General features: G+C 44.6%; 1 protein-coding gene across 1 annotated transcript in view; it reads right to left on the bottom strand.

The window, feature by feature from the left end:
- Positions 1 to 14,508, bottom strand: part of LOC112225893 (corticotropin-releasing factor receptor 1-like) — a 162,467-nt gene that overhangs the window by 47,184 nt on the left and 100,775 nt on the right. Inside the window, exon 6 of the mRNA XM_024390012.2 lies at positions 132 to 238. Within this exon, the coding sequence (XP_024245780.1) occupies positions 132 to 238 (107 nt within the window). The remainder of the gene's footprint in view (positions 1 to 131; positions 239 to 14,508) is intronic.

Below are 14,508 nucleotides of genomic sequence, written 5' to 3'. Positions count from 1 at the left end.
TTGTTATCTGTTATATGATGTGTTGACATGGTGGAGGAACGTGACAGGTGGGTGTCGTGTTGTTATCTGTTTCTGTTATGTGATGTGTTGATATGATGGAGGAATGACAGGAGGAGGACAGTGCTACTCACCTCAGCCTCATAAAGAGGATGAAGGCCACCAGCAGGGCTGCCAGAGAGATACAATGTCCCATGTAGTTTATGATCACCGCTATGTGGTAGTGCAGCTTGCTCTTTTTCTGCAGAAAGGAGACAAAAAAAGCCAGATAATACCATACAAAAAAACTACAGTAATATGCAAACAATAGTATGGACACACAATTCTATACTTGGCAGTGTACGTCATTGTCAAAGTTAAAAGATAGCTAATAACTTCATGAGAGATATCGTGCACCTTCGTGTTGCTATTGCCTACTGTTTAAAACAGTGCAAAACGCATGATCTATAAATTGTGTTATGGCAATTGCTTGGCATTTGACTATAAGGCGCCACAGAGGTTAGTGTGTACAGCCCGGTACATCATGGGGCCGAGCTCTTTGCCATCCAGGTCCTCTGTACAAGGCAGTGTCCGAGGAAGGACCTAAAAATGTTCTAAGACTCCAGCCAGCCACGTCATAAGCTGTTCTCTCTGCTACCACACGGGAAGTGGTACCGGAGTGCCAAGTCTGGGACCTAAAGGCTCCTGAATAGCTTTTTACCCCCAAGCCATAAGACTACTGAACAGTTAATCAAATGGCTATCCAGACTATTTGCATTGAGACCCTTTTTTTTGCACTGGCTCTCTGCACACTCACTGGACTCTATACACACACACACACACACACACATACGCACACACACACACAGACACACACACACGCTGCTGCTACTCTGTTTATTATATATCCCGATTGCCTAGTCACTTTTACCCCTAGCTACATGTATATATAACCTAAAATATCTAAACTACCTCGTACCTCTGCACGTACCCCTGATTCGGTACCTGCACTCCTTGTATATAGACTCGTTATAATTATTTTATTGTGTTAATATTTCCTTTTTGTTATTTAGGAAATGTTTCTCACTTTTGATATCTGCTTTGATTGGGAAAGGGCTCGTATGTAAGCTTTTCACAGTAAAGTCTACACCTGTTGTACTTGGCGCATGTGACAAATAAAATGATATTTGATGTGGTCTATACATATGTCAATAGTTCATGCATTACAGCCTTCACTCATGAGGTCATCATGTACAGCAGACTTTGCAACGGATCTATAAAAGTAAAATAATTGAATTTCATCTATAAAAATGGTTTAATATGTCTGCATGTATCATCCACTGTTAGAACAGTCTGGTGTTGAATAGATAGACAGAGTCAAAGTGCAGAGGTTTGAGTTGACACTGGATTATATGAGTTCCCATCATCTGTGGAAAAGACCCATATAACCCAAACCAGATGGCATTTCACAGGGGACAAGACGATCACGGTTGTGATATCAAATATCACATGCTGGTAATTTAGTCATTTTCATTGACATCAAACAGGGAAATGATATGTCACTGGTACTTGAAATCACATATTTTACTTTACAGCATTGAAATGGTCTACTTAACACACCCCAATTTAACAGAAGACTTTTGTGTTCCTTCAATGGATGTGAAATTAAGGGTGAAACTGAATATACTTGAGTATTGTAATCCCAGTCTTCCACAGCAGTTGCTGCTCTGTACGACGTGGGAGCAGCAAATTACAAGTCAATTAGAAACGATGGCGGGGAGCAAACAGCTGCCCTGCCTGCAGTGTGTTCTTGATAACAGACTCGTCTTTTGATTTTGAAGCTTTATTGTGGTACAAATCGTGGTTACCCATGTGAGTTTCAGATTCGACCACATTCCCGTACAGTTAACACCTCTGGGGCAACTGTCTCTCAAATGTCTTATGTCCTCCTTCTCTACAGTTCCTCCCTGTCTTCTTTCTGGACATGTTGTTTTGTACCTGTTCTCATGACTTCATCACAGAGCGCACCTTCTAGTTGTGTCTCTTTTAACATGTTCCTCTTCCCGTTATCTCCCTGTTTTTCTCCCCTCTAAGATCTACTAACAGACAAAGAAACAAAGACCAAACTCCAAACCCCCCCCAGAGACAAATGTGAATCTTCATCCATCCGGATCATCCTGATGGGATTATCTCCTCTGTAATCCCCCAATCTAATCTGTGACTTTGATAGATTACCACTGGCAGATTACAAACCTACGCCTTGATGAGTCAGATGGGGAAAACATGAAACAATCTGTAGCCACCTCAGGTCACACACCTTTTACCACAGTGTGTTATGGTACAGCCTAAACGTTTTCCGTCATCAATCTACACACAATACCCCATAATGACAAAGTGAAAACAGGTTTAGAATTTTGGGCAAATGTATTAAAAATAAAACAGAAATACCTTAGACTCTTTGCTATGAGACTCGAATTGAGCTCATGTGCATTCTGTTTCCATTGGTGATCCTTGAGATGTTTCTACAAAAGGATTGGATTCCACCTGTAGTAAATTCAACTGTTTCGACATGATTTGGAAAGGCACACACCTGTCTATATACGGTTCCACAGTTGACAGTTGTAACGAGTGCGCTGAGAGCCGGGAAGCAAGTTCAGCGAGTGAGTGTTTTAATAAATAAAACAAACAATGAACACGAAATACAAACAACGCACCAACATGAAAACAGAGTCAATAACACCTGAGGAAAGAACCAAGGGGAGTGACAGATATAGGGAAGATAATCAAGGAGGCGATGGAGTCCAGGTGAGTGTCATGAGGCGTAGGTGCGCTTGACGATGGTAACAGGTGTGCGGGATAATCAGCAGCCTGATGACCTAGAGGCCGGAGAGGGAGTATACGTGACAGTACCCCCTCCCTGACGCGCGGCTCCAGCCGCAGGACGCCGACAAAGGGGACGAACCCGGGGATCAGGAGCGGACCGGTCGCCCCTGCTGATGTGCGAGAACCTGTCATGCCAGCTGAGGCACGGGAACCTGTCGAGTCAGCTGTGGCACGGGAACCTGACAGATTGGTTGAGGCAGGGGGGCCTGGGGATCCGGCTGAGGCATGAGAACCTGGCGAGCCGGTGGAAGCAGGGGACCCTGGTGATCCGGCTGAGGCATGAAAGCCAGACGAGCCGGCTGAGGCTGGGGAGCCTGGCGATCCGGCTGAGGCATGAAAGCCCGACGAGCCGGCTGAGGCTGGAGAGCCTGGCGATCCGGCTAAGGCATGAAAGCCAGACGAGCTGGCTGAGGCAGGGGAGCCTGACGATCTGGTTGAGGCATGAAAGCCTGAAGCAGTTCCCAGACCCGACGTCATTACCCTGACACAAAACTTTTTTTAAAAACACTCCCTGATGCTTCCCTTAGGTGAGGTGTTATTCTGTAACGAGTGCTCTGAGAGTCGGGAAGCAAGTTCAGGGAGTGAGTATTTTAATAAATAAAACAAACAATGAACACAAAATAATTATCCTTATAGCTCTGAGACAGGATTGTGTCGATGCACAGATCTGTGTAAGGGTACCAAAACATTTATGCAGCATTGAAGGTCCCCAAGAACACAGTCGCCTCCATCATTGTTAAATGGAATACGTTTGGAACCACCAAGACTCTCACTAGAGTTGGCCGCCAGGCCAAACTGAGCAATCGGGGGAGAAGGGACTTGGTCAGGGAGATGGTCACTCTGACATAGCTCCAGAGTTCCTCTGTGGAGATGTGAGAACCTTCCAGAAGGACAACCATCTCTGCAGCACTCCACCAATCAGGCCTTTATGGTAGAGTGGCCAGACGGAAGCCACTCCTCAGTAAAATGCACATGACCACCCACTTGGAGTTTGCCAAATGGCACCTAAAGGACTCAGACCATGTAAAACAAGATTCTCTGGTCCAACATGAAACAAAGATTGAACCTTTTGGCTTGAATGCTAAGGAGGAAACCTGGCACCGTCCCTTCGGTGAAGCATGGTGGTGGCAGCATCATGCTATGGGGATGTTTTTCAGCAGCAGGGACCGGGAGACTAGTCAGGATCGAGGGAATGATGAACGGAGCAAAGTACAGAGAGATCCTTGATGAAAACCTGCTCCAGAGTGCTCAGGACCTCAGACTAAGGCTGAGGTTCACCTTCCAATAGGACAAAGACCCTAAGCACACAGCCAATACAATGCAGGAGTGGCTTCGGGACAAGTCTCTGAATGTCCTTGAGTGGCCCGGGCTTGAACCCGATCGAACATCTCTGGAGAGACCTAAAAATAGCTGTGCAGTGACGCTCCCCATCCAACCTGACAGAGCTTGAGAGGATCTGCAGAGAAGAATGGGAGAAATTCTCCTAAATACAGGTGGGCCAAGCTTGTATCGTCATATGCAAGAAGACTTGAGGCTGTAATGGCTACCAAATACGCTTCAACAAATTACTGAGTAAAGGGCCTGAATACCCTGGTTTTACCCATTAGATTTTCTGCAAATCATTGACACCCCTGTTTTTCAATACCTTTCAAAACCTTACCTTGATTATGGGTTACTGTGTGTAGATTGAGGGGGAAAAAACATTTAATCAATTTTAGAATAAGACACCACTGGTGAATGATGCGTTTACAAAATATCACTGATTGGCCCAAGCTGCATGCATGAAATGTTGTACATATATGCACCCCCTCATGAGAAACATGCTTCCATAAGGACCTATAAGCTTCGCCCATTAGATTTTCTGCAAATCATTGACACCCCTGTTTTTCAATACCTTTCAAAACCTTACCTTGATTATGGGTTACTGTGTGTAGATTGAGGGGGAAAAAAACATTTAATCAATTTTAGAATGAGACTGTAACGGAACAAAATGTGGAAAAAGTAAAGGGGTTTGAAAACTTTTCGAACACGCTGTACACATACGCAAGCATGCACAAACATGCACTAACACACTAATCCCACCAACTCATGCCCCAAAAAAATGCAATACATCCTAGCAACTTTTGCGAGATCAAGGGCTATCTCGCAAATGCGGGAGTCTGTTTTACTTCAGGCGAAAACACTGCCAAGACTCTCCTAGAGACTCTTAATCTATTCTCTCTTGTCTCCCATCTCTGCCTTTGTCTCTGTCTCTCTTGCTGTGCTGTGCTTTAACTGGGTGGAACTAGCTTTGTCATTCACAAACGAAACAACTTTTATAGTGCTATTCATTACATAAAACATCTCCAAGTGTTTTAAAGCTGTCACGCCCTGACCTAAGAGATCCTTTTTATATCTCTATTTGGTTTGGTCAGGGTGTGATTTGGGGTGGGTATTCTATTGTATTTCTATGTTTTGGCCGGGTAGGGTTCTCAATCAGGGACACCTGTCTATCGTTGTCTCCGATTGAGAACCATACTTAGGTAGCCCTTTTCCCACCTATCTTTGTGGGAAGTTGACTTTGTTTATGGCACATAGCCTTAAGCTTCACGGTTTGTTTTGTAGTGTTTATGGTTTTGTTTGGCGTTTTTTTCTAATATAGAGAACATGTACGCTCGTCACTCTGCACCTTGGTCAAGTTCTTACAATAGGCGTGACAGAAGCAACACAAAAAAGACAACCCATTTGGAAAACAACCACGTCATTCATGAGATGGAAGGTCCAAGAGAAAGTTCATGGCTTGAGTAGTCATCAGACGCAAGAGGTCAATGGTGGAAAGTAAGCAAAGGTGGTCTCAGGATGTGGTCTCTCACATGGTGATAGTACTCAGCACTGAGGTCATGTATTTCTCTTTCCTGGCTGAGCAGTACCTGCATTCGAAGAAGCCTCCAAACGAACACATTGAAGGCAAGCCGTAACTCACCAGGACAACACTCATCCCACCATACCAACCCGTAGTAAAAACAACTATCAGGTTCATAAGGATAATTTTACATAGGGTCTCACTCATGGTAACGCTGATCCTAACTCTCCTACTGGCTACAGTTTCTTAGAAATATTCATATTCTTGTTGGGTCTGAGGGAAACAGATGTCAGTGAGGGATCCAAAGTGCTTCTGTGGATGTCCTCCCTGGCCTCTATCTCTTTAATTAGGCAACAGGGACAGACCGAATAGTCCTAGCATACGATGGAGCACACAGGCTTGTATCCATTTATCCACCCATCTACACACTTTAGCAGGACATGCATGTGTATTGTGTATGTGCCAGTGTGTAAGGACAGGTTGTTTGTGTATTTGTCCAATAGTTAATGTTTATTGAAACATCGGAGGCTTGAGCCTTGTGTTGTGTGTCTGACCTCCCTGAAACCTGATAGATAAGAACAAGGCACATATGTTTTGTCAAGTAAAGCTGGTCCGCGGAGGGGGACGGTAGGGGGAGGCTTCATACACACACATTACATGCTTTTTGATGGCGGTGCCCAGCCGCCTCCCACTCTTAGAGGCCAGCCTTCCCGCCGGCCAAATCTGTCACCAATTTCCTCCTGCCCTCTTAAAGGAGGCCAGGGAAAGCTCTCTGAGCCAATAAAACAGGACAGGGAGAATGGAGGAGCAGTATGCCATGCAGAGCCAAATAGAGGGAGCAGGCTGCCTCGCCAGCCCAGTGAGCAGTAGAAATGGCTGGGCCCTCGTCTCATTTCTCTGGACTCCCCAGACTCTCCTTCTGCTTAACCCTATAACGGTGCAGCGCTGGTTTAGATCAACTACTATTTTACTTTGATATTTATATGAATGACGAAGAGAAGAATGACTACGTTCTGTTGTATAATGACTCCTGATGATGACTACGATCTGTGATTATAGAAAACATTTGTGCCACTGGTACACAAGAGAGTATCGCAGAGAGTATCTCTAGAGCTGAGATTTTACTGATACACTTGAAATCTGCAAGTGGAGATTCCGGCACCTGGAAACTGTACATGGACATGATTAGTAAAAGTGGGTTTGAGAAAAAAAACGAACACATCCATGCAGTTTCCATGCAGTTTCCCTCTAGTTCTAGTGGGGCAGGCTAACAATCAGTACAGTATGTGTAAAACATTAACCTCTCCCCACCTTTAATGTTTTAGTTCTAAGATACAGAGGTAGCAGTTACACTCACAGTTTAATTCGCTCTGTGCCCAACTGTCTTCCCCACTACCCTTTGTGAAAAATGTTAAATTCACCCTAGCAGCTGTTTCTTGCAGGGCTATTTTGATCTTGCAGGTGGGGGAGTCTGTTATAGCTTGGGCTACAACACTGCTTAATCTACAGCACACTCTCCTGTCTGCTATCTGTGCCTGTGTCTCTCTCTCTGTGCTGTGCTCTAACTGGGGGGAGCTAGCTTTGTCATTCACAAATGAACCAACGAGTACCTTGTGTTCTGTACAAAACAATAACTCTGGGATGTAGGGCAGACATAGGGATGTATTTTTTTTACTCGGAATCGAATCCCTCATTGCTCATTCGTCTGCCTCAGCATAACGAGACATGGTGATAGTACTCTGTCCTGAGGCATCACTTTCTCTTTCCTGGCAGAGCAGCATCCCCCTAACAGACAACGCAGGCAAGATGTAAATTCGACAAGATAACTTGCCTGAACCAGTTGTTGTCCCCATGAGGAAATAGGAGGGGGGGGGGGCGACTACAGATCTGTCTCCGTACATTCGTCGCAGACGATATCGCAGACACCACTGGTGAATGATGCGTTTACAAAATTACACTGATTGGCCCAAGCTACATGCATGAAATGTTGTACATATATGCACCCCCTGATGAGAAACATGCTTCCCATAAGGACCTATAAGCTTTGCCCATTAGATTTTCTGCAAATCATTGACACCCCTATTTTTCAATACCTTTCAAAACCTTACCTTGAGAGAATAACAGCATAGAACCTTTTTCTAAAATGTTTTATGAGTTGGAGAACACATTGGGAGTGATCTGAGACCATTCCTCCATAAAGAATATTTCCAGATCCTTTATATCCTTCGTCTGCGCTTATGGACTGCCCTCTTCAATTCAAACCACAGGTTTTCAATAGGGTTCAAGTCCAGAGACTGAGATGGCCATTGAAAAATGTTGATTTTGTGGCCAATTAACAATTTCTTTGTGGATTTTGTGTGTTTGGGTTTATTGTCTTGCTGGAAGATCCACTTTCGGCCAAGTTTCAGCCTCCTGGCAGAGGCAACAAGATTTAAGGATGAAATATCCTGGTACTGGGTAAAGTTTATGATGCCGTTGACCTTAACAAGGGCCTCAGGACCAGTGGAAGCAAAATAGCCCCATAACATCAAAGATCCACCACCATATTTTACAGTAGGTATGGGGTTATTTTCTGCTTATGCATTCTCATTTGGACGCCAAACCCACCACAGGTTTGCATGGCCAAAGAGCTCTATTTTCATGTCATCTAACAAATGCAGACGCCTTGAGTTTGCTAAACGGCATTGGCACTTGAATGGGAACTGGTGCTTTAGCCAGATTATATTGTCACGCCCTGATCTGTTTCACCTGTCCTTGTGCTTGTCTCCACCCCCCTCCAGGTGTCCCCCATCTTCCCCATTATCCCCTGGGTACTTATACCTGTGTTCTCTGTCTGTTGCCAGATGATCTTGTTTGTCAAGTCATCCAGTGTTTTTGTCTTAGCGCCGTCTCTCTTTTTCTCTCCCTCCTGGTTTTGACCCTTGCCTGTCTGAGCCCGCCTGCCTGACCACTCTGCCTGCACCTGACCCTGAGCCTGCTTGGCGTCCTGTACCTTTGCCTCTACTCTGGATAACCGACCTCTGCCTGACCTGAGCCTGTCTGCCATGTTGTACCTTTGCCTCTACTCTGGATTACTGACCTCTGCCTGTCTTGATCTGTCGTTTGCCTGCCCCTGTTGCTGTAATAAACATTGTTACTTCAACACTGTCTGCATTTGGGTCTTACCTGAAACATGATAGACCTGAACTTAGAGCTCTTTGGCCACGCACACCAGTGTTGTGTTTGGCATCAAAATGAGAATCCATGACCAGAAAAGATCCCATACTATTTGAACATCTTTATCAAGGGTCTCAATAATTTCGGACCCCACTCTATATCCATCTCCTCATGAGAAACAAGTATCCCATAATGTCTTCATTGTTGTAAGTTGTAATAATTGTCACTAATTGCCCGGGAGGGGGGGACTGTTTCATTTATGGTCGACATGTTTACTGTTGCCTTGTTTCTTCGTGCACTTGATTTCACATTTGAGCAATTTTTTATACTTTGTCTTTGGCCCATCCACAGAAGGCCCGAGGGCCTTATTTTCAACTGGAGTTCAAATATACAACAACTAAAAAGCATTGGGCCAGTAAGCATTTTATTCATGGTCATTTCTGTGGATCTTGCTCAGTACAGGTAACACTACCATGAAACTGCATTATCACTGAGTGACAAGCAGCCATGATTGACCTGGGAAAATAGACTATATGGCTATTTCTATAACCCCTGCCTCTGGGGCTCTGGTGACAATGACCTTTTCCTACCGTAACAAAGTGCTTTTTCTTGTTTAAGAGTTCATGTGCCACAGTGGAATGGGATGGGGACTGGTGTTGTTTTAGTACAGCAGAACAGATATGTACTGTATATAGCGAATGAAAACGGTACAGTTGTGTGTTAAATACGTTTTTAAAAAGCGCATGTACTCTCCCGGTGTTTGTTTGCAATTGGTCGTTTAAACTGGGGTCGTCAAGTCTGTAGGACATGGCTTCATTATCCTTACTACATATGCCACTGGACTGGAATGAAAAACATTTCACAGTAATTCCCTCTTTCTATTACAAACGCATGCAGTGAATAAACAGATACAGTACATAAATAATTCAAGTCCATGATCATGGTAATCTCATGAAAAGCATAGGCTATAGGACCTCTGCTTCTGCCAAGTTCTTTTAAAACAAAAGAAACCTTAACATGACTCGTAACCCATGACCTCTCTTCTAGAGGGAGCCTAGCCCAGGGAAAGGAAACTTAAAAGGGGTGAACTAGCTACGTATTCCAGGGTCAAAGCTCATATCTGTTCCTCACTGATTTAGTCTGCAAAGTCATAGGAGCGGAACATTCACTCGGCTGCCTACTAAAGAGGAAATAACCCCAAATCATCCAGTCTGGGCAGGAGGAGACTTACCACAGAACGTAAACCAACAGCTAGACATGATTTTAATGAAATAAGCACTCTAGCGACAATAGCAATTCCTCCTTAAACAACCATTACCAACTGAGCAAACCCAAAATAGACTCAAGGGTTGCTGGGATTTCAAGGAATGCAGCTTTGCGATTGGAATGAGAAGATTATAGTTTATCGTCAGCTATAAGCTTTGCGGACAGGAAGATGCCCTAGAAAGCAGTTACTCAGCCCCCTCCTGCTGTGCTGGTATACGGAACAAATTGTGAGATCAAATTGAACGTTTTGTAACCACACAGAAGTGGTTGACTCATCTTGTCAGTAGCCCACTATGCTGTAAGAGGATTAAAATGTTCTACAGGTGGAAAGGGCAAATTATCATTTACAACACGAGCCAGCTCAATACACAGACCTTCCTGGTAAAAAAATGAACTTGCTTTTGTACTCTCCTGCTCTAAGATGAGGCCAGATTTTTCTTTGCTCCTCTGCATTCTGTCTTTCCATAAAGGTGATATTGAATGCTGATGCTAGCAACACTGGCAGCAGATGGCTTGTAATTCCTTCTCAACAAAACCTAGTCATATAAGTTTGGTCTACCACTATTTATGCAACCGGTGATAAAACCCAAGACTTAAAAGTGTTCAAATTCAACAGTCACTGCATACCTCAAAAAATGTGTGAATTGCTGGCATAAACAGCTCCAACAAAATAACCACTGTAGTCAGATATAGTGAATGCCAAGAAAGAGTAATATAGCTAACCTTTTACCTACTTGATGTTAAAAAGATTTGTAAGCAAAAGCTATGCCCTAAAGGATTGCACACTTTCTGAATATCAGTAAAGGTCACTGGAACTACTTTTAATTAACTACACCGGACCTTTGTGTCTGCAAGGTGACACTGTTTAAATAGCACTGCTTTGCCACCGTCCTCAGTCTTTGAATAACCATGCCATTGAGTCCCATACTGTTTTTAATTTTCCCTATACCACACGGTTTGATTTTGTAAACGCTCAGCACCAACCTTCCCGATGCTTGGATCTGGATGAGCCAAACCACAAAGCAGTGGGTGTCCGAGGCGACAGCGTGCTCCCCTGTGTGAGTGGACTTATTAATTTGCATGTGTATGTCCCTGAGGAAACAGATGGTGGGGAGAGGAGAGCAGGCAGTGTGCAGCCGTCTGCCCCAGTAGCAAGGGGGTCCTCAACAGCTTTAGAGGACTCGCGTGTTCGCCCGTTCACAATGCTGCTAGCTATCAGCTGCCTGCTTGCCAATGGCCATCTCAATCAATCTGTGCCATTGGTTTTGGAAAGGGAGCTAATTTGTTTATTACATGATTCATAGTCCTGTTAGTGATTCATATACTGCAGCTTTCCGACTCATTCAAATGAAGGTTGGTGTTTTTTTCAGGGAACGGAAAGGAGGGCAAAAAGGTCACTGGTCAAATTTGGGGTTAAAAAGTATTTCAGAGAAAAATGACAATGTACAGTAAGAGTTATAATAAGGTCATCTAATTGACCCATTTTACAATCAATGGTATGAACATTGGAATAGCTTAATGTTAGAAAATTCACAGAAAATGTGTTTTCAGCTCACGCTGTACAGTATGTGTAACAAGTGATTGGAGCTACTGTACAGTATATGCTTGGGAGACTATGCATATAGTACTACCTCACGCTACCTTTCATTCCCTCCAACCAGATCACCTCCATTACGCTCCATAACGATCTGGTCGACGTAAACAACCACTTATGCCTAGTTAAATACAAGCTACAAATAAGACTATACATTAAGCTCAAGCTCCCTTCCACTCCCTTCTCCTCCCAAAGCTGGAAGAAAAGTGTTTAGGTAAAAGCCCTGTTGCCTTGAGGACTGAGATATAAAGGTATGACTCTGTATGACTGGTAGCTTCTGCTGTGAATGACTGAGCTGCTCTTCGAAATATTTAAATTGGAGTACAGTTTTTATTTGTATTTTGTTATTTCATCTTTATTTAACCAGGTAGGCCAGTTGAGAACAAGTTCTCATTTACAACTGCGACCTGGCCAAGATAAAGCATAGCAGTGTGAACAGACAACAACACAGAGTTACACATGGAGTAAACAATAAACAATTCAATAACACAGTAGAAGGAAAAAATAGTCTATATACATTGTGTGCAAAAGGCATGAGGAGATAGGCGGATAATTACAATTTTGCAGATTAACACTGGAGTGATAAATGGTCAGATGGTCATGTGCAGGTAGAAATACTGGTGTGCAAAAGAAAAGTAAATAAATAAAAACAGTATGGGGATGAGGTAGGTAAATTGGGTGGGCTATTTACCGATGGACTATGTACAGCTGCAGCGATCGGTTAGCTGCTCAGATAGGAGATGTTTAAATTTGGTGAGGGAGATAAAAGTCTCCAACTTCAATGATTTTTGCAATTCGTTCAAGTCAGAGGCAGCAGAGAACTGGAAGGAAAGGCGGCCAAATGAGGTGTTGGCTTTAGGGATGATCAGTGAGATACACCTGCTGGAGCGCGTGCTACGGGTGGGTGTTGCCATCGTGACCAGTGAACTGAGATAAGGCGGAGCTTTACCTAGCATGGACTTGTAGATGACCTGGAGCCAGTGGGTCTGGCGACGAATATGTAGTGAGGGCCAGCTGACTAGAGCATACAGGTCGCAGCGGTGGGTGGTATAAGGTGCTTTGGTAACAAAACGGATGGCACTGTGATAAACTGCATCCAGTTTGCTGAGTAGAGTATTGGAAGCTATTTTGTAGATGACATCGCCGAAGTCGAGGATCGGTAGGATAGTCAGTTTTACTAGGGTAAGTTTGGCGGCGTGAGTGAAGGAAGCTTTGTTGCGAAATAGACAGCCGACTCTAGATTTGATTTTAGATTGGAGATGTTTGATATGAGTCTGGAATGAGAGTTTACAGTCTAGCCAGACACCTAGGGTTCTTATAGATGTCCACATATTCTAAGTCGGAACAATCTAGGGTGGTGATGCTAGTCGGGCGTGCGGGTGCAGGCAGCGAACGGTTGAAAAGCATGCATTTAGTTTTACTAGCGTTTAAGAGGAGTTGGAGGCCATGGAAGGAGTGTTGTATGGTGCTGAAGCTCGTTTGGAGGTTAGATAGCACAGTGTCCAAGGAAGGGCCAGAAGTATACAGAATGGTGTCGTCTGCGTAGAGGTGGATCAGGGAATCGCCCGCAGCAAGAGCAACAACATTGATATATACAGAGAAAATAGTCAGCCCGAGAATTGAACCCTGTGGCACCGCCATATAGACTGCCAGAGGACCGGACAACAGGCCCTCCGATTTGACACACTGAACTCTGTCTGCAAAGTAGTTGGTGAACCAGGCAAGGCAGTCATTAGAAAAACCGAGGCTACTGAGTCTGCCGATAAGAATATGGTGATTGACAGAGTCGAAAGCCTTGGCCAGGTCAATGAAGACGGCTGCACAGTACTGTCTTTTATCGATGGCGGTTATGATATCGTTTGGTACCTTGTGCGTGGCTGAGGTGCACCCGTGACCGGCTCGGAAACCAGATTGCACAGCGGAGAAGGTACGGTGGGATTCGAGATGGTCAGTGATCTGTTTGTTGACTTGGCTTTCGAAGACCTTAGATAGGCAGGGCAGGATGGATACAGGTCTGTAACAGTTTGGGTCCAGGGTGTCTCCCCCTTTGAAGAGGGGGATGACCGCGGCAGCTTTCCAATCCTTGGGGATCTCAGACGATATGAAAGCGAGGTTGAACAGGCTGGTAATAGGGGTTGCGACAATGGCGGCAGATAGTTTCAGAAATAGAGGGTCCAGATTGTCAAGCCCAGCTGATTTGTACGGGTCCAGGTTTTGCAGCTCTTTCAGAACATCTGCTATCTGGATTTGGGTAAAGGAGAAGCTGGGAGGCTTGGGCGAGTAGCTGCGGGGAGCTGTTGGCCGAGGTTGGAGATGCTTGTTGAAGTTTTCGATTATCATGGATTTATCGGTGGTGACCGTGTTACCTAGCCTCAGTGCAGTGGGCAGCTGGGAGGAGGTGCCCTTGTTCTCCATGAACTTTATAGTGTCCCAGAACTTTTTGGAGTTAGAGCTACAGGATGCAAATTTCTGCTTGAAAAAGCTGGCCTTTGCTTTCCTGATTGACTGCGTGTATTGGTTCCTGACTTCCCTGAACAGTTGGATATCGCAGGGACTATTCGATGCTATTGCAGTCCGCCACAGGATGTTTTTGTGCTGGTCGAGGGCAGTCAGGTCTGGAGTGAACCAAGGGCTATATCTGTTCTTAGTTCTGCATTTTTTGAACGGAGCATGCTTATCTAAGATGGTGAGGAAGTTACTTTTAAAGAATGACCAGGCATCCTCAACTGACGGGATGAGGTCAATATCCTTCCAGGATACCCGTGCCAGGTCGATTAGAAAGGCCTGCTCG

The sequence above is a fragment of the Oncorhynchus tshawytscha genome, linkage group LG27, assembly GCF_018296145.1.
Source record: "Oncorhynchus tshawytscha isolate Ot180627B linkage group LG27, Otsh_v2.0, whole genome shotgun sequence".
Classification (NCBI taxonomy): Eukaryota; Metazoa; Chordata; class Actinopteri; order Salmoniformes; family Salmonidae; genus Oncorhynchus; species Oncorhynchus tshawytscha.
The sequence above is the reverse complement of the archived record's forward strand: the minus strand, read 5'-3'. Positions and strand labels throughout refer to the sequence as shown.